General features: G+C 41.5%; 1 protein-coding gene across 4 annotated transcripts in view; it reads right to left on the minus strand.

Moving 5' to 3' along the window:
- Positions 1 to 23,015, minus strand: part of ANO6 (anoctamin 6) — a 186,251-nt gene that overhangs the window by 138,458 nt on the left and 24,778 nt on the right. For 2 of the 4 annotated variants that reach the window (XM_027592751.2, XM_027592749.2), the window contains exon 2: positions 5,470 to 5,523. The exons of the other annotated variants lie outside the window; for them this stretch is intronic. In XM_027592751.2, coding sequence (XP_027448552.1) covers positions 5,470 to 5,523 — 54 coding nt within the window. The remainder of the gene's footprint in view (positions 1 to 5,469; positions 5,524 to 23,015) is intronic. 4 annotated transcript variants of the gene reach the window in all.

Genomic DNA, 23,015 nt, shown 5'->3' on the forward strand with positions numbered 1-23,015 from the left:
ACAGCTGGGAGGATAGGGGCTGGGAAATTTGTGTGAGAGGGGAGAGGAGCAGGGCTGCATGAACCTGAGCTAAATACTCACTTTTTCATCAACAGATAATCCTTAAAACTAAAAAAAAACAGATGAGTAACAATATGATTACATTAATTAAAGAAACAGAAATAATTACTAAAATAATCCACTAAAGTTGAAAATACTTGCCTCTGGGGACCATAAAATGGAAGGGGAGATGCTGCTCTTCATAACACATCTTGTATTACTCAATTTTCTACTTATGTAAATATTATAAAATAATTACACAACACTCTGGAAAAGCAAAAAAATTATTTTTCCCCTTTAAAAAAAAATGGAAGTAAGGACTCATGTCAAACATCTCATGACATGACATGTATAAACATTAAGAACCCCTATTCTGGAACCTATTCTGTGCCAGGCACCGTGCTCGATGCAGAAGATATAACAGACAACACCACAGAAAAAGTCCCTTTTCAGGGAACTTACGTTCCATGATAAAACTAAACGCAAGATCTAATAAGACAGGATAGGAACGTATCTATTAGAAGCAGCAACACACAGAGCTTGAATGACCCTGAGAAATTTCACAAGAGTGATGGGAAAGGACAGCAAATTGTAGCAGAGGAAAGAAGAAATGGGTAGTGAAGAACTGAAGTACATCTAGATTAACATTTGAGAAATTCCACCTTAATTAAAGGACCAAGAAATGGGGTGAGAGAATGGAGAGGGGTATTAGGGTTTAGGAAGGTGTCTGGTTCTTTAATTTTTAATATAAGGGTACGTGAGCATTAATTCACTTATTCCTTCAGTCGTCCAAAAAACGCTTATTGAGCACCAGAATGCTGTTCTTATGCAGCTTAGGACCTACTGGGGGACAGAGGCAATAAACAAATACAGACTTAATTTCAGGTAGCGATAAATGCTTTGAAGTCAACTAAAGCAGGTGAAGGGAACCGAGAGTGACAGTGATATTCTGGATAGGTGAGTCAGGGAGGCCAGCCAGCTCCAAAGGGTGGCGTCTGAGGGAGAAGTGAAATGCAAGACAAGAATCCTAGACAGAAAGGGGTTGGGAGGGGAGAGCAGATGGAGAGGGGGATGAGAGCAGCGTTCCAGGCAGGAGGGTGACATGTCAAGGGGCAGTGAGGGGCCCGTGTGGCTGGAGCACCTTGAGAGACGGGCAGAGCAAGAGACGGGGACAGGGAGGTGCCAGGGGCCTTATGGTACAGGGCTAAGAGTCAGGACTTGATACTGTTTGTAGAAAAACCACTGCAGGTAATATAAAAGTATAAAAGGAAGAATTTCCATGGCTGTTGTGTGAACTCAGACCACAGGGTAACGAGAAGGGGCAGGAAGAGGGCTGAGGAAGTGATTCCAAAGTCCCAGCAAGATATGGTGGTGGTGGTGGTGGTGGTGGTGGTGGTGGTGGTGGTGGTGGTGGTGGTGGTGGTGGTGGCGGCCTGACCCGGACTTAGGTGTGGGGTGGGAGATGAGGAGTGCTTGGATTTGGGATAGATGCTAATGGGTCCAATATGAGGTGCGAAAGAAAGGCAGGCATCCAGAAGACTTCGGGGTTGGGCGCCTGAGCAACTGGACTGAGTCACTGCTGAGATGAGGAACAATGGAAGAAATGGAGGTTTAGAAAACAAATGAGAAGTTGGTTTTGCACATGCCATGTCTGCAACGTCCAGTAGACAACCGAGTGAGGCAGTAAAGCGGGCAGCTGAAAAGCCAGGGAGAGACAGGGGCTGGGGCTATGTATATGGAAGTCATCGCTATATAGATGGTCTTCAAGGCTCTGGAAATGAGTATCACCTAAGTAGTGAGCTGAGATACGAAGCAGTCAGAGAATAAAGCCATGAGCACGCCAGTGTCAGAGGCCAGGCCTAGGAAGAGAAGGATCCGGCCGGAAGGGGAGACAGGAAAAACCAGTGAGTTGCAAGCCGAATCAAAATGGAGCAGCATCACAGAAACCAAGTAAAGAAAGAATTTCAGGAAGGAGGGAGTGGTCAGCTGTGCCCAATCCTGCTAAGATAAGCAAGAGCTCCATGATAAAGGGCCAGGGCCTCCATGACTCGGGATGAATGAACAATGTTCTGAGATAACATTCCCTACCCATAAATGCCCTCAGACGACTGAGTAATCTGGAATAGTAAGCCTCAGTTCCTCTAGAACACCAATGCTCTGTTTCCATGAATGCCTCCTCACACAGCCGGCCCTCCCTCCTTCGGGATTCTCCCAGGAAGCGACCGAGGAGATCCCCATGCCTGGGAAATAAAGGCAGCTCTCATGGGTTGGCTTAAAAGAAATGGGGCAGCACACCAGTGCTCATGGCAGAGAATCAGATACGCTTGGGCAGGACAGAACTATTCCACAGGTTCCTCAAAGCCTGGGAGAGGAAAATTAATGAAATCATTCCACCCATCTTAGAGAGCCACTGCAGAGTATCTGCAGTTTCTGCTACTTCTGATTACTGTTCCTAACCCCCTTTTCTCTCCCTATTTGCTATGTTGTGGCACCAGACTTTTTTTTTTTTTAATCTGGTTTACAGAGGTTTAATTTATATACAGTAAAAATTTCCCCCAAGGGGCGCCTGGGTGGCTCAGTCGTTAGGTGTCTGCCTTCAGCTCAGGTCATGATCCCAGGGTCCTGGGATCGAGCCCCGCATCGGGCTCCCTGCTCATCGGACAGCCTGCTTCTCCCTCTCCCTCTGCCTGCCACTCTGCCTACTTGTGCTCTCTCTCTATCTGTCAAATAAATAAATAAAATCTTTAAAAAAAAAAAAAGAAAAAAAATTTCCCCCAAGTCTGGTACATTTTGACTAATGTATACAGTCATGTAGCTTCCTCTCACCCCTTCACAGTCAATTTTCTTCTCTCGCTTTTGGTCCTTGGCAAGCAATGAGCCGATTTCTCTCTACAGTTTTGCCTTTTCAGAATGTCATGTACATGGAATCAAATCGCATGCTGCCTTTTATATCTGGCTTCTTTCACTGAGCATAATGCTTCTGAAATTCATCCATGTTGATGCCTATATCAGTAATCGGTTCCTTTTTGCTACTCAACACTGTTCCACTGTGTGGGTGTACCACAGTTTACCCATTTGCCAGTTGATGGACATTTGGGTTGTTTCTAGGTTTTAGTTATTATGAATAAAACTTCCATAAACTTTCGCTAGAAGGTCTTTTGTGGACACGGGTTTTCATTTCTCAAGGGTTTTCATCTCTCCTAGGCGTGGAATTGCTGGGTCGTGTAACATCTAGTTTTCATCCACTAAGAATAGCTAAACATCTACTGAGCACTTACTTTGTATCACACAATATTCCAAGCTCTTTATATGCCTTATGTTAATTTTTAAAACAGCAAGTTTTAATCAAGTTATGAATGCCCCTGCCTTACTGATGAGGAAACTAAGGCACAAAGGGGTTAGGTGACGTTCCCGAGATCACACAGCTAGCAGGCAATAGGGCGCCGCTTCTCAAACCCAGGAATCACATCACAAAGTGCACATCATCCACCAATTTGTTTTGCTGCCTCCCTCAAGTCAAATGTGTGATGGCTGAGAGACAGATTACCAAATTCTACCTGATGCTGTGTTTGGACCAAAAATGGCCATCACTGACTATTCCTTTCCCCTCTTTCAATCATGACAATGAACATGCTGGAAGTCTCGGAGTATCACTGCAACAATGACATGCCATTTTAAAGTCAGAACTTTATAGGACTTTATGAAGAAATGCTTTTAACTGTGTCACAGAAGCTTATAAATATTAACTTACAAATGTTAAATAACAACCGTAAGGAAAGCTGAAGTCAGCCGGCTTCTTAGAAAATTATAAGGACTCTGGAATCAGACAGACCTGGATTTAAATTTTGACTCTGCTCCCTGGCGGATAGGTGCATACACATACTTCCTCAAACGTGAACACTGGTGTGAGTAAGTCCGAATTTGCAGGGTGGTCGTAACGATTTTGATGGCACAAAGTGGTTGAAACACTGAACACCGTCTTACATATTTAATAAACTCTCCTCTCCCACAATGTACTGCTGAGCCTCTGAAATTGGTATGACAGAGGCTGGTTACTTAGCAAAAATTTTGTCTATCTGTTCATTTTTCACCCAAATAGCAGCAAAGGAGAGACTGGACACAGGTGCTTCTTTAAAATTTCATGTTTCATCTTAAAAAGGAAATCAGGCAAACTCTGCACTTTATGTTCCACAGTATAATCAAAATTATTTTAATATTAAAATGTTTTACATTTACCTCCAGCTATTCGCTTTCTCCTGAAATTTCTCAGACTATTTAATAAAGGAAAATTCCCCCCGAATATACGGCGGCCTCACTTACACACCACCATACTGCCCCTTTCCTGATTATAAAGCAGGAAACTATGACATTTAAGACTTCAGCGTGAGTCCACACACTCTGGTCATTCTTCTCTCCTGGCTGCCACATCTCAACATCATCTTCACATTCACCCTACAGCTCTCAGCCCAGTTTACAGTCTTGGCTCCAAAAGCTTCGAATTCTCCCCACAAGAAAACAGCTACTTTCTGTGACCCCTATGTGCCGCCTCCTGGCCACGGCAGCTCAAGAGATGCCGGCTGCAACCTGCTTTCTGAGACAAATCTCTGGTACAGCCCTAAGAGTCAACACAAATACTGCAAACCTGGAAATATTTTTCAAATAAAAATAAGGTACTGACCAAGAATGAACCTTAAGTCAAATGGGATGACAGAAGACTGGCAGTTGTGGGTTTTTTTCTTTTTAATCAATTGAATTGAGTTGAATCAATCAATATGAATTGAAGAGAATTTAACACATGAATCCAGAGAGGCCAAAGGATTTAATTCGGCTCTGGTAACAGAATGTGGCTTCTTGGAGTTATGTATGCAGTATAAAGAATTTAGTCCTTAGAACATACTTCCACGAAATAGCATTATTTTCTTGATACAACTTTCTGTCTTTAGGTAAAGGCCACATGCTCCCCTCCACTTCCACCATACACACCTGTAAGGATTCAAAAGTCCCTGGATGCTCTAAGTACCTTGAGCAACTTGGGAGGTTACTGAAATTTTGTTTTCATTTACATCAGAAGCCCCCTGTAATTTCTTACCCCCCATCCCCCAAAAACCTCTGTTCTGGAAGATAAGGGTGGAAAGTCTTGGTGTATGAGATCTTACCCACAATACAGGGGGCCCTAGAAACATAAATAACTTTTGCTTTCAGAAGCTATTTTTGGAAGCTAACATATAGAAATAAATGCATTATTTTTAGCAATCCATGTGGACTAATGGAGGAATAAAAAAATCAGGGTACTTCAACTCAACAAGCGATCCGGAACCCTACAAGATGCCAGCAAGTTGCAGAAACGACAAGGAGGGTAAGGCTGCTGGAAAGGACCGTCCGAGAGGAGAGCTAGGGGTGCTGTTCAAATAGAGAGGAAGGGCATCTTACCCAGCCTGGATGGGTCAGGAGTCAGAAAAGGCCTCTTGGAGGCAGCAACATCACCTGAAGAATGAGGAAGCATCAATAAATACATCAAATGTAAGGGGGTGGCATCACGCCGCAGAGAGACCAGTCGGAGGGTCAGACCGGAGTCCCAGACCTGCTCCTGCAACAACTGGGATATGACCTTGAGCAAGCCACTTGCCCTTCTGAGTTTTCATTTTTTCTCATCGGTGATATGGGATGGTTAGATTATGTCAGTTTGCCCTAACCCTTGCTGTGCATCAGGATCCTCTGGGAGCTTTCTAAAAATACTGGCTCCGGGGGGCCTGGGTGGCTCAGTTGGTTAAGCGACTGCCTTCGGCTCAGGTCATGATCCTGGAGTCCCGGGATCGAGTCCCGCATCGGGCTCCCTGATCGGCGGGGAGTCTGTTTCTCCCTCTGACCCTCTTCTCTCTCGTGCTCTCTCTCTCTCTCATTCTCTCTCTCTCAAATAAATAAATAAATAAAATCTTTAAAAAAATAAAAATAAAAATAAAAATACTGGCTCCCTCCCCCAGAAATGTGGTTTCAGTTGATGGGACACCTGTGTTTCTTTCAGCAGCTTTCCAGGTGATGCTGGTGTGCAGTCAGGGCAGGGAACCACTGGATGAGAGATCTCTCACGTCTGTGGTTCAAAACCCCTAGTGCTCAATAACACCCTCTGGGGAGCTTATAAAAATCCCAAGGCAGGCTGCATTAGCAACAATGAAACCAAAATCTCTGGGGGTAGGACCCAGGCATCCCTATCTTTCAAAGTTCCCAGGCTGATTCCAAGGCGCAGCCAAGGTTGAGAACCACTGTTCTAGGCGCTCTTAATACTTCCATTTCCTATGACAGCCACTGAAGGGTGGCAAAGAGAAAAGAAGAGAAGCTTTTAAGTTTCTCCCTCTCTTTTGTGTCCAATTGAAAGGAGAACTGCATGTCAAAGCCAGTGATGGATTTTAAATGGGGTGGTAGCACACAGTAGGGTTGATTTTAGACATGTGCATAATTCATGCCAATGCAGGACAGGTAGAAAGACGCCTATTCCAAAATGCTCTCTGTTCTAAATTTAAAATTCAATGGAATACATATGAAATGACTCCATGGTGTGTTCTCTGCAATACTTAGTTAGGATTTGATTTGCATGGCTGACTATAATATGAACATTACATTCCCTACCCCCAAGGTTACTTAAATCCACTTATTAAGGCAATGGTGAGCTAAACAAACAGTAATTAGAAACACTCCAGACTACCTTTTAAATCTGTTGCTAAATTATATTTTTCCTGCACCAAAGCCCATACACACAGCATGTCCACAAGCATCACAAAACCCAAACCTCAGAAATATTTACATTAATAAGAGCATAAGTTCCTCTGGGTCTTCACATTGGGTTCTGCAGGGAAGGAAGGGCTGCTTTGGAAAAGGGCTGTTCATTACTGTTCTTTCTCACATCTGGGTAAATAAAGCACTGCCCACATGTGGCTAGAAATCCCAGGAGAAAATGAATTCTCCGTGGGTCTGAAAATGAAGAACACCTCTGATAGACCGCCTCATTTCCTGAAATGAGCCAGAAACGAAAGTAATTCCTCAGCAAAGAACATCTGCACCGCGGCACAGCTTATAAAATAATGCCAGATGATACCTGTGGCCAGAAGGCTGGGCCTGAGGAAGGAGGGCGGGCCTGGAGAACAGGACTGGGGGCTTGGCACTGCACTTAATTTCAGAGCTGCTGCTGCCACTAGCTTAAAGGGTCTGCAAATCCACCCAGTGGCGGACTATCCTGGTCGCCGCTGTAAATCTTGATTAGCAGTAAGACTGCTTATATTCTGTTAGGAACCTGGCCCCTGTCCAAAGGGTGGAAGCAGCCAGAAAGGATTCATGGGCCGTCGTGGGCACAGAAAGAGCAATTCTTAGAAGAAAAACTGTTTCACTTCACTAAAAATAGTTTCTGCCTGTTCGTGATTCAGCTAGACCTTTCTTCCTGAGGAGAAAGGACAGCTGTGCAAGGGGACCTGAGGATGCCGAGGGAAGCCCCTCCTTCCACATTATGCGGGAAGGAGGTACTGGCACGTGGTCAGGGGCTGGAGGGTAAGACAGACTGAAATACCTTTCACAGCAACTAGTGAGGACCAATCAACAGGAAAGTGGAAAACAACGGCTGTCTTCACCAAAATCCAAGGCCAGTTGTTTTCATTAGGTGGCTCGTTACTGTTCCTTCCACAATGCATGTTTAGAAGGAATCCCACTCCACTAGTGGTACTGGAGGTGGAGAGGGTACATGGAAACAACCTAAATGCCCATGAATAGGTCACCAGTTCCATCCAGAACAGAGACAACAGAATACCATGTAGTCATTTAAAAGGCCAGTACAGACGGTGTGCAGATATGGAGACCTGTATGTTGTATGATATATTAAGACCCGAAAATAACGTACCTGGACTCCACAAACATTTGTGCAAACGTATTTAAAGAGGTGGCCTGAGTGTGGAAGGAAGGGGCTAGGAGAGTGTTAATTTTCCTTTTACAGCCTTGAATACAGTTTTGAATGATCTTTTCAGGTACTTACCCTCCCTCTTTAACAATAGGCATGAACTAGGGGGAAGGCTATTTTTGGTTTCCTCTTTATACTAGTCTCTCTCTATAAAACAAATGAAGGTTATTTTAAATAGATGTAATGTGCTCAATTGTGTCTCCTCAAAATTCACGCGTTGAAGCCTTAACTAACTCCCAGTACACAGAACGTGACCCTATGAACCTTGATGCGGTGATGAGGTTAAAATGCAGCAGTGAGAGTGGGCCCTAATCCATTCTGACTGGTGTCCTTCTGAGAGGAAAAACGGGCAGAGACCACCCCCCCCACACACACACAGAGGTGTGCACAACAGAGGAAGGACCAGAGAAGAAACCAAATGCGCCAACACCTCGACCTCAGACTTCCAGCCTCCAGAACCGTGAGAACATAAATTTCTGTTGTTTAGCCACCGGCCTATTGACCTATAAATAAACAGATGGATAAAGTTCTACTAACACAATAGGGGGAGAGGCACCCGTAAAAGTATTTGATGGGTTAAAAACCCACCATGTCTGCTATGACGCACCATTTGGCAGGCAAAGAAATTGGAGCTCACTGTGCTTCTGACTACACCAGAGTCACCCCCTTCAGTGACTTGAGCCAGGAGTAGAACGGGTCTCCTACCTTCTTAGTCAAGACTCAGTCTGCTCATGCTACTTACCTTTTATGGTATTTTTAACAAGTCCCATAACTTGAAGGACTAGCAACTGAGATGTTTTATTAGTGTCTTTTAAAGGCCTGGCTGATGTTCAAAAGGCTTTCTTCCTGTGCTGATATCTAATGAACAGGAAGGTGTCACAGTAAAATTATTAATTCAATTAAAAAAAAAAAAACTTGGTGCCAGGATTTTAAAGAAATCCAGAAAAACAAACGACATGCCATATTTGTGTGCCAACCTAATTTTTTATACTTTAAAACATGTGGTCTCAGACCACATTGCAATATATTAAAAATATGGTAGTCCAACACTAAATTATTTAAAAGATTTATTTATTTTAGAGAAAGAGAGAGAGCGGGGGGGGGAGGGGCAGAGGGAGAATCTCTAGTAGAATCCCCGCTGAGCATGGAGCCTTGATCTCGTGACCCTGAGATCATGACCTCAGCCAAAACCAAGAGTCAGACGCTCAACCGACTGAGCCACCAAGGCACCCCAGCCAATGCTAAAATCTCTTTATGACATTTTATATATTTTTACAAATTAACCCTTCGTTTAAAAATAGAGTTTAGAAATCAAAGATATATTAAAGTCACAGACTTTGCCTATAAGAGTCTATAATCTAGAAGTGGGTTAAGGCCCAGGCACATGAAAATACAATCAAAACTTGAAGATAAATATTTGGTACAGTCAGTTCATGCTGCATTCAGAGTAAGGTGGAACCAGCTTTTGCCTTGAATGGTCAGGAAAATTTTCACCAAGCGCAAAAGCTCTAAACCAATCTGGAATTAGATACATAAAAGTTAAGGAGAAGTAATTTATGTCCACATCTATCTTGCTACTAGCCTAAAGTTTTAAAGGCAAGAGTTGTAGCTAAGATCCTAATAGAGTGCGTGGCAAATAAGAGGCATTTGCCAGTGCTGAGGCAGGAGAAACAGGTGGGGAAGCACACAGTACGTTCACCCTCATGTAGGCTTAATAGTGCAGGTTCTTGTAAGGAAGTTGTGGGGTAGAAGGTTAAAGAAGTCGGGATCAGCCCGACTTCCTTAGTTTGGGCTTTCGCCCTATGCATAATGGACTCTTAGAAGGTGTTTCTGAAGGAGAATGTTATAAAGAACATAGATGGGCCCAGCAGTGATGTACAGAATGCAAAGAGGTGGCAGGGAAATGACAGGAATCGATCAAGCGGTGTGAGGGGTTAATCAGGTGATCTGCTGGGGAGCCTCAGCTTCCCAATGTGTAAAATGGGCATCATACTGCCTATCTTCATAGGACTGATATGAATGCTATAAAGAAAACAGAATTGCCATTATCATAATTATTTTTCCACTCTGAAAGATACAGAAGAAAATGAGAGAACAACGGTGGGATACAGAGCCACAGTGTGTCACCTTAGGCTCTCCTCAAGTGCCTTAAACACAGGGTGATAATGGCCATCCTCTTTTTTGGAAGCTAAATATGCTGTATTTATTCCCTAGTCCTCCAGAACTTGATACGTCAATCCAGCAGACCCAGGAGGAACAGATGTCTGAAAGTCTTTAAAATCAAGACACTCCAAAATCAATTTTTAAGTTGTTTTTTGTATAAAAGTAACTAACAGACTAATGCCAAACAGCTTTAAAACACTAAATTAATGGACTCAGCTATAAATCCAGGAAAACCATTTTCATAATGAAAATGCCAATGCCTTTTTAATTAAGGATGGAATTGCCAACATAAAAGTCTTAAGATAAATGAGGAATCGTTCCTTTCTCTCATAAATGAAAAACTCTGAAAACTGTGAATTATCCTGAGATACTGATTACCAGAAATTGTTTAGAATCTAAGCTACAGGATTTTCCAACTGCATAATAATCACTTCATACTGGGGCTGACAGCCTCAGACCAAATTTGAAGCCCTGGCTTTTTAAGTTCCTTTTTCTAATTATTATCAGGGGGCTGATGGCCCTATATTCAGAGTCATTATGTAACTATGAAGCTCTACTGAAGATAATGGCACTTTGTTGAACACAAAGCAATGCTAACTTTTTTGTAAATTTGACCTGAGAAGATTTGCTATACAGAAAAAAAGTATATGCGCATTTATATAAATATAGAGGTGTGTTCGTGGTAAAGCTTTACCAACTAATCATTAGCCATCAGTCATCATAAAATAAATACATCAGAGATCTGTGCTAATATTCCTATTCTCAACATTAATGATGTGTTTAAAAACTGTTTACTCGTTGGCCCCAGACCAGGTTTCCACATTTCCTACATCACTGGAGGCTGTATGACTTCTTAACATTAATAAAAAACCCAAACCCAATAAAATTACCCAAAAAGACTCACCCAAAGGGAGTGAAATAAAACATAACTGGTTACTGTTGCCAGAGTCAACAGAGACTTTCCAATAAACAATGAGGCCAGGATGAAGACAGCAGTCAGCAGTCAAACAAGTTCGTAGGCTACGACTGACACAGAATAAGGAAGGCACACATACCAGCATAACATGACGACTGTGGAGAGACATTAGCCAGCACATATATGTATTCAATCTGAAAATGAATAGCATCTTAGAAGGACGCACCAGAAAACAAAATCAAGGGTTTACAAGAAAGAAGAAAAGAATTCCCACAAGGACAAGAACAAAGGCTAAGACAACATGGGGCAGGTTAGAGTAACCACAAGATAAGTTGAGAGAAATGAGTTTTAATCCCTCTTCTTTATCTCCCCAACTGGTTTCCTTCAGAATGTTCCTTAACTTTCTAAACCTCAGCATCTTTAGCTATAGTCTGAACAGGGAAGATTACATGATATCCCAAAGTCTCTTCCAGCTCTGATAATAGACCAGAAGTTTCTGTTTAGTTGACACACAGATACTTTGTCTTTTATAGGCTTCTCTTACTTCATAATGAGCTTCAAGTTTGCAAGCCTGGAATTTCAGAGAAGGGAGACAAATTCTGTCAGCATGCACACAGAGCACAGCCCTAAAGCCGGAATCCAACCAAGGCCTCTCTGACAGGAGTCCAACCAGCTGGCCAGTTCAAATGTTACCTGGGACATCAGGTCAACCTCAGTCATAGTCCCTTTGCCCCTGCCCTCCTGAGCTCTTCCCAGCTGGGTACACTCCTTTCTCAGCCTCAACTCTTCACACAATCCTACAAGTTACATAGACACTTATTTAGAAAGGTTAGGAGAGCTCACAAGATGTAACAGGCACTGGAAATGTTTCCAGCACTCTAAAAGAACACCTCTCACTGCCCTATTGCAACCAGTACTTTAATAATTCCACTTTTCAAAATCTTCATAAAATAATCTGAATGCAAACAAATATTTATATCCATAAATACCTCACATTATTTATAATAGCAAAAAAAAATCTGCCACATGCTCAATCTACAATAATCAAGGAAAGATTATGTAAATTATACAGCATGTTAGGCTCTCTTCCTATTTGCACTCCTAGCCCCTGCGCTTACCCTCTGCAGGACCCCAACGGCCCACTTACATCCACTTCCTTCACCAGACTTAAGGTCCAAGAGACAAAAACCACATTTTGTTCACTACCTTAGCCATAAGGTCTACCTCATAGTGAGCACAAAATAAGTATCTGTTGAATGTTTGCTAGTAAATGCTCTCAAGTAAATTCTATATGGTTGGATACGCTACAACTATCAAGTATGGTTTGTGAAGCATGTTTAAGTAGAGAGAACTTAAACACGCTTTTAAGGATGAAAAAAGTTCTGGACATGCACGGCAGTGACAGTTATACAACAGTGTGACCGTACATAATGCCCCTGAACTGTACATCTGAAAATGGATAAAATGGCCAATTTTACGTTATATGTATTTTACCACAACAAAGAAATAAAATAAATATTAAGGAATACTTATGAGGCAAGATAAGCGAAAAGGCAGCATACCACTTGTCTAACCTCTATGAAATTACATCTGCGTCTCTGAAAGGCTAGAAAGCAGCATGCTAAGGTATTCATGTTTGGTTTATCTTAGGGTGGTCGCGCTAGGGGTGATTTATTTACAATTTTCTCTCTTTTTCCAAAATATCTACAATTGCCCACGTATAATGCACACCATGAGAAAAAGACGTGGCCCAGCAAGCGTCAGAGATAGGAAGGGTTGGTGACCAGCAGATTTCATTTAGATAGGGATCATCCACCTGGCCACGATCCCTGATGTACTTATATACCACATACCATCTGACATGTGCAAAGTACCTTCACTGTGAAGACAATCCAAAGGCATGCCATTGGAGTTCAATTTTTATATTTATTATATTGAAATGTATTGTTCGACTTGTTCCTATTGCTATGCCAGAAAGCATGTGTTACAGATTTGCTGCTCCGTAAGTACACTTTGCCCAGGCTGAGAAGAAGCGGGATAGACGGTGTTCTGGACGTATAAATGCCAAACTGGAACGAACGCACAGTTGTTCTGAGGGGAAGGTTTTCAGGACCTGGGACAGGCCAGTCTGGAACTCCTCACGGAGCATGAGGCATCCAGGCAGCCTCAGTAAACACTAGATTCGTTGCATTTCACAGATGAATTAGAAGCAAGGCCTTTGGAGTCACGGACTCAGGACTGAAATAACATAAAACATAGTCCTCGGATTGCCACCTACAGCTGTCATCTTGAGTGCTCCTGGCCTAGTTTCCCTACAAATAAATGGAGATGATAATAGCTACCTCTCAGGTATTAAACAGTATGACGTTTGTAAATCAGAGATGCAGGAAAACCCAGGGCCTGCTGTCAGAAGATGCTCAGTCAGTACCCCTAGTTTCTTTTCCTTTCCTTCTTTACAGTGAGTGTCTAATCTGGGAAAGCAACAGTGTAAACGACTTAATGTGTAAAATGACCCACTATCTATAACTAATAAAGTTAACATGATAGGGATATAAGAAGATATTTTCCATAATCTTCTAATGCACCCCATCAATTCAGAAGCCCTCATGATACAGTTCAAACCAGTTTTCCTGCTCTTTGTTCCTCAGTAGTTGGAAAATATTAATCACTATTCTCTGTGTACTTCCTATACCTGAGACCATGAAGCCACTCCTCAGTTTCTTCTTTAACATTCTAATTTTTAAATCTTCCATTCCTTTAAATGTATCTGTGACTCCCCTGAGCCCCCTGCAAGCTTCCCCCACATTCTGTTAGCTGAGGAGCCTCTGAATCCCTCTGAACACAGGGCATCCCTGTGAGCATCACGCAAGGCAGGAGCCTGCTTCATGAATCCCAGTGTGAGCTTTGAGAAATACAACTGCATGATCATTATGCTTCTGAAGGTTACTTGACTTTGGGCAACAGACAAAGGTGTGTGGGTACTCCTGACACAGATCCAAGTGTGGCCAACAGTGCCCTCTACGCCTGTTCCAGTTACCTTTGTCCTTTGCTTTGCCTGTGGTTACCAAAACTGTTCGGCAAGCTGATAGCATCTGATACTGCACCAGATTCGACACTGCACCAAACCCCTCCCTTCAAAAGCGCAGCCCCTGTCTTTGCAGAAGATCTGCTCCTTTCCTTGATTAGCTCTTTTACTTGAGTGCCTCCTTAGGCAAAGGATAATGGAAATCTTCAGCTGTTTGGGGGGTTTTCTGTGTGTGCAGGCTAAACCGTGAACTCCACTACCTTCAGGCTCGAAAGCTCAAGTTCATTCTTCCAAGAAACATGTACTGAGCCCGGCATTTAGCCCATTCAAAAATAAGCTAGTCATGCCTCATGAAAGAAAAGAATATCAACAATTATATCACAGTGCAGTATGTTCTAGAACAAAGGTACAGAGAGGGTATTATTACAGCTGCACACAGGGCAGAGGAGGACGACGCTGGCTCTGCCTAGGCAGGATTCTAAGTGTTGGATAATTCACACATCTCTTTACCGGCCGGCACTGAGGAATGAATGAGCTGACCTACAGTGTCTCTGGGGGGTTAATGCCATTGCAGTCTTTTAATGCAGTCTATTTAATACCATTGCCACCAAACTGCTTTGGTTACTGTATTTGCTTTCTTGTTCTGCTCACATATTCACCTCCTTAATTTATTTTCAGAATAAAACATATGGTGCTTCCATTCTCTCCCCAGTGTTTCAACCCCATAATGTTTCCTGCCCTGGAGAGTTGCTTTGACTCTCAGGGAAAGAACACTGTAATGGCTTAGCAGGAGCAAACAAAGAGACAGGAAGGAGCCTGCTTGGTGAAAGGAACTAGAAAAGAGTGCGTGGAACCCTTACCAGAAGCGCCGCTGTGACCAGGCCCTCCGTGGCTCCAGCAAGTAAGCGCCCTGGAGATGCCAGGGGCATGGCCATCCGCTGCCACTGGGGACAGCTTATCTGCAAATCATTTTCCAGCCTCCGCCCCTCACCTCACCTACTTCTAGTGGTATGGTATTTGTCAGGAGTGTTTTTAAACCTTTCAGAGGCCATGCAACTCTGGGAAATCTGGTGAAATTCCAGGATCCTCTCCCTAGAAAAATTCCCAGAAGCACATAAACATAAAATATTGTAAACAACTTCTGGGGACTCCTGAATCACATGGATACTAGGAGGGGGCATACTGTTCAGTTTGAGTATTTCTGAGCTTCTACCCTGTGCCAACCACCATGAAGACCCCCCTCAAACTCAAGTTGTCACCATTCTCCCACACACCCTGCCTAGAACAGTTGTCCCCATGTTATCTGCCCAGGAAAACACCTACTCAGCTGCTTAAGCATCACCTCTTGAAAGAAAACATGCATGAACCTTTTGCCCTAATTCACCATCCCCCCTCTCAAGAGGGACTAACTGCACCCTTCTTTCTGCCCTACTGAATCCTGCAGGTACTTGTATCAGAGATCCTACAATAGTTACCACCTTCATGTGTTTTCATGCCTTTCCCCTTCTGCTAATTAGAAGCAACCTGAAGGCACGGGCTATAACTTAGTCATCTTTTATTTCTAGCTTCTAGTAAAGTCCTCATTCAGGAAGAAAACATTCTACCGAGGAAAAGAGACACAAGAGCAAATACTTTCAACAGGGTGTTCCTAATGCTCAATCTGATGTGTGAGTTTAAGCTAAATCTTAAAAGAGAAGCTACGGTGAATAAGACAAAGTTAGGACTGGACGTTATAGGCAGAGGCGAGGGCAAGGCAGGCAGGAAACCGTGCGTACAGGGAATAAGGTAATTCAGGATTCATGGTGACTACAAAGGTAGGCAGGAAGAAGTTGTAATCGATGAGAGAGAAGTAAAGCGGAACGAGGTTACGGAGGGCACTGAACAAAGTGTAAGGGAGTTTGGATTTATTGTGTAAAGGTGGGGGAGGGGAAGTCACTGAAAGATTTCTTTTCTATTTAAAAAGTAACAAGGGGGCCTGGGTGGCTCAGTCATTAAGCGTCTGCCTTCAGCTCGGGTCGTGATCCCAGGGTCCTGGGATTGAGCCCCGCATCGGGCCCCCTGCTCGGCAGGGAGCCTGCTTCTCCCTCTCCCACTTCCCCTGCTTGTGTTCCCTCTCTCGCTGTGTCGCTCTCTGTCAAACAAACAAATAAAAATCTTTAAAAAAAAAAAAAGTAACAAATGATAGTTATAGAAAATGGAGAAAAGGCACAAACAAGAAAAATCTGTAACCCCACCATACTGAGACAACCACTATACTATTCTTTCATCTTCATATATTATGTAAACACGTATATATCTGTATGTGGCTATGGTTTTCATGTTCTCTTGATTCTGCTAATATTTATTAAGCATTTACTAGGTACCAGACATTGTGCTAAATACACTCCATGCTTTCTGTCACCACATCATTTAAAACTCACAAGAATTCTTAGAGGTAGTTCCTGTTGCCATGCCATTTTAAAGAGGAAGACATAGTGAAGGTCAGGGGGAAACGGCACAAGGCCACACAGCTAATCTGTACCAGAGCTGAGATTCAATGCCAAGTTTTCTTACCGCAAACGTGATCATCTTACACTATAATTTTTCTTATGTATCCTCACGCATTTATTTTGTAAGACAAGTGACTCACTTTATCCAATTGTCTCAGAAAACTCCCTTTGGGTTCTTGATTAGCACTGTGGAAAACTGAAAAAGCAAGCCTACGACGCACCAACACTTTTCTACTGTCGCCTCGTACAGAGAGCACAGAAAGCCCCTGGCCTTTATTTCAATCTTTTCGTAGTCTTGGTAAAGTTCGCAGTTTTCTTCAGATTAATCTGGCAACGGTGTGAAGAAGGATGGATTTGAGGGGGCACGATGGGAAAGCTGGAATACCAACACAGAGACAGAGCTGAGAAGTCCAGGTGAGAGACAGGAACGCCAAGGCCCGGGGTAGTGTTATTTCTGACTGAAGGGGCGGAGTAGACTCAGAAACACAGAAGACATCCATCCAGGACCGGATGTGCGGAAAAAGCAGCAACAGGGCAGTGTGAGGAGAGAGAGGATGGAGGGGAAATTGGAGGGTGGATGCCACTGACTGAGAGAACACAGGAAAAGATGTGTTTTCCAGTGTGTGGGTGTTGGACACAGAAGCACCAGGAGTTCAACTGTGAACATGAAATCACTGAGCACATCCTGAGTGCCTACTTCATGCCAGTGCCTTGCTGAGTGCTGCGGAGTCAGCAGTCACGCCACGGAGCAGGTCATAGGACAGGTGAAGTGGGGGTAACAGAGTGGAGAAGGAAGGAAGCACAGAGGCAGGAGGCATCCAGGTGGAAATGTCCTGCCCGGGGGGAGAGGGGGGCGGGACTAGAGTCCGAGAACAGGCCAGCACTTGTAAACTGCAAGTGTGAATGAGCAAGCCTTGAGAAAACACGGGCAAGAATGGAAGTGGACTGAGGTGGGTACTTGAAGTAACACCAGTGTTTTAAGCGGAGCAGAGGAAGCAGGAGACCAACAAGGGACAGTCAGATGTAGGAGGCAGGCCAGGAGAGCCCAGACCACAGAAGCCAAAAGGCAAGGGGAAGGAATAACAACCCACCTTGAGACCATACTGCTCTTGGACTTCTCAGGAGGAATGACTTTTTTTTAATTCAAAGGTCACTCAGTCGATTTTAAACAAAATCAAATAAAAAGTCCATGATGAGGGTAAGAATTTACATCTCCTGGCTGGTGCCTCTCAAGAGTTTTATCCACCAGCCATATGGAGTTGATGATTAATATTCAGTAGGAAGTGAATTTATAATCATGTGCCTGCCATTCAAATGTGAAAAGAAATGTTTTCTGCTCAGTATACCCAATAATACATTAATATAACTCCAGTTTAAAATACATTTATGAATAATTTTATACATTTTAAAAATTTCCTGGCAAGAATGATAATAGAACAATCTATTTTCACTGCTACATGAAACAATAAAGAGGAATGAAAGGTTCAGTTAATCAAGAAATTTAATATGCTTTCTAATAAATATCAAACAGTCATTACTTGGGCTATACAAAGGGCGGCTGAGGTCAAAAGATGAGTATAATAGCAAGAGTTTGTGCCCATATTTATTCTCTGTCAGTTGCTTATATTTGCACAAGAAGTTTCCTCTATTCATGAATTTTTTTTAACCACATTAAAATGCTAGAAATCAAATTTGCTTTTCCTGATTTATATATGGGCAGTAATAACAAGATTTTGTAATGATTAACAGTAGTAACAAATAAATGGAAAACACCAGCCCTTCCAAACTACCGTGCAACGACAAACAGATAGGAAAATAAATTACCTTCACTCCCTTAGGTAAATGTGGTTCAGGAAGCCAGGAAAGCACCAGAATCTGAAATGAGTACTGTGGCAGAGTCTGATGAAGCCAGGAAAGGCAAAATACAGTGAGTTCTTCCTTTTCTGTCATCTCTGTCAACACTATGATGCGTGTGCACATGTGTACACACACACACAGACACTCAAATTGATGGCATCCTAATCGGAAGAGGAGATGCAATAACTTCAAGATTATAGTGGAGACATTGGGGCCAGAAGGAGATGCAAGATCTATCCATCTAAGAGGAAGTAATGGAGTCATAATTTCACTTCTTAACAATCACCCAGAACTGGGAGTCTCCACTAGTAGAGACTTTAATAAAATGGAAATGACTTGGGGGTGATTCTTTCTAAATTGAGGAGAATCCTATGGTTTCATGATGGTTTCTTTGGGAGTAATGTCCAACAAGTAATGTTCATTACAACCTTCTCCAGCAACATTCCTGCTTTTATTGGAGGAGAGAATTCCAAGTAAGAGAGAGGCTAATAGTGGTAAGTAATGTCTACGTTTTCAAAGATGGCAAAGATGAAGGACTTCCAATACATCAAACACTGAAATGCCAGAATAATAAAATCAGGAGGGAAAGGAGAGAGGAAAGGGATAAATGAATAAATGATAGAAAACAGATTCTATAAAATTAAGAACACTGTAGTAAACAGAAATAAAGTTTTATTGAGTTTGGTAATCTAGACATGCAAAAACTATGGTAACTTAAGTTTTTAGTGTTTACAATGTAAGAGATATCACAAGGCATGTTTAAAAAACTAGCTTATTCTCAATTCTAGAATATGTAAGGGAGTTAAAATTTTGATGTCTTAAATCTTAATCAGGATCACTTTAAAATGTGATTATTTTATGGCATGGCATTCAGATAAAAATATATAATTAAATAACAGAACCGGGAAACTTTGTTTTATGCATTTGAATATTCTGAGTTTATTTGTTTGTAGAAAAACTTGGTCATAATGCATATTTCTACTTCAACTGGTAACTAGGTTCCAAGCTTTTGTTTTTATGATTTTGGAAAATTTCCACAATTCATTTAATCATAAGTGTATCTGGTGAAAAAAGTTAAATATCACCATTTTATGTTCACTCCAAAGTGTGAGAAACACCTAACTAGCCAAATTAAAAACAAAACAAATTATCCAGACTAAACTGTACTTATTTTCCAAAAACAAACTTGAAATACGATGATAAAGAGCTGGTTCTGTAATACAAGTAGTTGTTAGTATCTATGATGCCTTCAACAAACTTGCCTAGTCCCATGTAGCCCTGTCTTCTAGGGGTCAGGGACATGGATTCTCAAGACAGATGGCCTCGGTTCAATTCCCAGCTCAGCCACTTGCTAATCATATGACCTTGGAAGTTACTTGGTCTTTCTGTGCCTCAGTTTCTTCACCTGTAAAAATGGGACCATAATAGTACCTACCAATCCAGATTGTTGTGAGGAGCATATGAATCAATGTGAAGCACTCAGGAGAGCCCTCGGCACACACTACATGTTCAATAAGGATTGGCTTGTTATTATCTGCTTATTATAATTATCACCATCATCATCATCATTATAGCTCTCATCTATTTCATGGGCTTTCCATTAAACAAAAATCAATTCAGGTCTGAGTGCTCAAGTCTAATAATCAGTTACTCGTATAATAACTTCTTTCAGCATACCATAATTAAAATTTAAGAACTGTGCATACTTTTGGTGGACTATAAAAGACAATTACCAGCCCAAGGCTAATGAGGGGTAGACATAGGACTGGACCAGGAAATGCTCACGCAGGAGTCTTCTGACACATGTTGATGTCCCTCCTCATGGCGGCCCTTAAACTTAGCAGGTTTTCAGTAAACTATAGCAACAGGTACAAAAATAAGCCAATAAATAAATAAATAACCCATCAAGGTAAATATTTCCCCATAGATCACAGTCAAAACAAAGAAGCTATATTCAAAACGTGCAATTATGCAGTGCTGTGGCCTAGATTCTTTGGCCACACATGACAGCGGTGTGAAAACATGGCAGGAAAAATAATCCTCACTGGGCCAAAGCCATGATCTAGCAGGTTCTGCTTCCCCAGGCAATAATCACCTGCAACATCTCCATCCTCCTCTCCCCCTTACTGACCCACCTTCAGGAGGTGCAGACAGCAGTGTTACCAATTTGGGTTTCCAGAATCCTGGAGTAACCTTTCCCTGGCTCTCCAAACTATAACTCCCAAGTCTTTCCCTACTGCCTTCTCCTTCCTGTACCATGCAGGATCCATCAACCTCCTCATTCATAAGATTGATGAAATTTCTGGAATTATTACATGGAGAGTTCTGAAGAGCTTTTGCAAATTTAAAGTGTGAATCAAACATTACTAGCTTCACTGTAAGGGTTATTAATATACAATTACAGAATGAGTAAGCCGGGAGGACTCTTGGATATAATCTAGTACAAACCTTTCATTCTATAGATAAGAGAACTATGATATTGATGATCACCTATAACTAAAATAACTGACTCGAAGTAATCTAGTGCATTCATATGGCTTGAAAAGAACACCTTAATTATATATTTTCATGTACTAATATAGCAAAAGGTTAACCATCAAGGTTGTTAATGATATTATATATCTTCTAACTTATAATCATGGGCAGATTTAGGGATAATATTCAAGCTTTTTAAATCGTGCTTTTTCCATGGACCTCGATTCCACATTTCATTGTTATTAATGGCATCAATATGCCTTTCATAAATTAGCTCAATGAATAATTTCATATATTTAGAGATTTCTGAATTCTATTTTTTTCTTCCCTGCAACTAGATCAGTGGCAGGGGGCTTGGAGGGAGATGAGAAGCAAGATCTGGACTCCTACTGACTTCAAATGGGAAAGCCCAGTAGGAACGAGCAGGAAGAAGATAATCTGCAAGACTAAACTTCTTTTCCTAAAATGTGCTCTGTTTTTAAAAGGATGTACATGTCCTTTTACTAAATGGAAATCTTCCATTATTATATGTTTAACAAGAGAAGTCAAAAGGAAATTCACAAATAAGCAAATAATCTTATATTTCAATTCTATGGACTCAACTCCTATTTCTCATATACAGATTGAGTTGGTGGAATCATCCTGTGAAGCCTATAAACACTTTATGGGGGTAGGGGAGTCATGGTAATAAAGCTGATTGTTTAAAATACATATAGCATGTCTATCAATGGGAAAACACCCAGAGGGATACAACCCAAGACCAATTTTAACCAGACAGTATGTGTTATGTAAGGCCAGAGTTCATTCTGATTAGTCGGTGCCTGTATCATATTGGCTGTTAAAATATTTTTTATTTCACTCTCGATATAAACCAAAATGCTAACAGACATTATTAGGTGCTATAATTTTCTTTTTTCCTATATATATTCTCATTTTCTTCCAGTGACAATGTAATACTTATACAATTAAATAAATGTGATATTAAACACGTCAAATTATAGAATGTTCACTACTTCCTGTAAGGATCTTGACTTAGGTTATGCTGGTCTACAGAATACCTTGCTATCAATAAAGCAAAGAAATTTTTTTTTACAGAACAAGGAAAAGTTACCATTTTAAAAAGTAGACACAATAAGCCTTTAATAAGACAGTATTAATCATGTCAGCACCTGCAGAGAGTATACATGAATATAGTGGTAACTTTTTTCCCCAGAGGAAACCTCAAAAGAAAGACATCGATAGCTGAATGAGTCAAGAATCATAGTTCCCTGTTGTGTGAAGGTTTTCACAAGTCTCCAAAGTTAATTTAGAGGAAAAGATTAAAAGATCATATCCTTACTACTGTATCTTACCCCTCAGAGCCGAAATTTATATTTACATTGAAGTGTGTCGATGACCAAACCATTATATTTAAAACATAATGAAAGAATACAACACTTTAAAAATATCAAATAAAATAAATGCTGATTTCCCCCACCACCCCCTTATAAGTTAATTCTGAGCCACAAATAACTGTGAGAATTGTTTTGACTTAATAGAAGGGTAAATTACCTACTTTGAAGGCTGTTCCAACCTGTGTCCAAGTACACCACTTCTTTGTAACTATGTTCCAGCAACTCTAAGCTTAATGGGCCTGAGTAAAAAAACTCCTTCACAGCAGTGAAATGAGTATTTAATGAGAACACCGATTATCAGCCAAATTTCAGCATGTGCCCCTAAGAAACAATGGAGAGATGTCATTTTTTTATAAACTGCAGCTATTAAAAACAGTAGTTTAAAAAATTCCCTAGACTTCTAAAAAATGATTAAGCATCTTTGGAGTTATGTTTATGTTTAGAACTTTCTGACCACTTTCCTGTAATATTTGCTTAGTAATTTCTTTAAATCCTTTACAACACCACCTGTCATAGTCAAGATAAATACAGGTCTCCAGGAGAGATTAATTCAAAGTATTTCACTTAACTTCAAAATTATGTAAAGAGGATACATCACATCAGGTAGTTTGGTTGTTTAATCATAAATTATGGTTTTCCAACTACTAAAATTATTTTTTTTGTGATTGTCTGTGTGCTCTGCCAGGTGAAGCCAGCATTATTACCTTATTATCTATTC

Source organism: Zalophus californianus, chromosome 9 (assembly GCF_009762305.2).
Source record: "Zalophus californianus isolate mZalCal1 chromosome 9, mZalCal1.pri.v2, whole genome shotgun sequence".
Taxonomy (NCBI): domain Eukaryota; kingdom Metazoa; phylum Chordata; class Mammalia; order Carnivora; family Otariidae; genus Zalophus; species Zalophus californianus.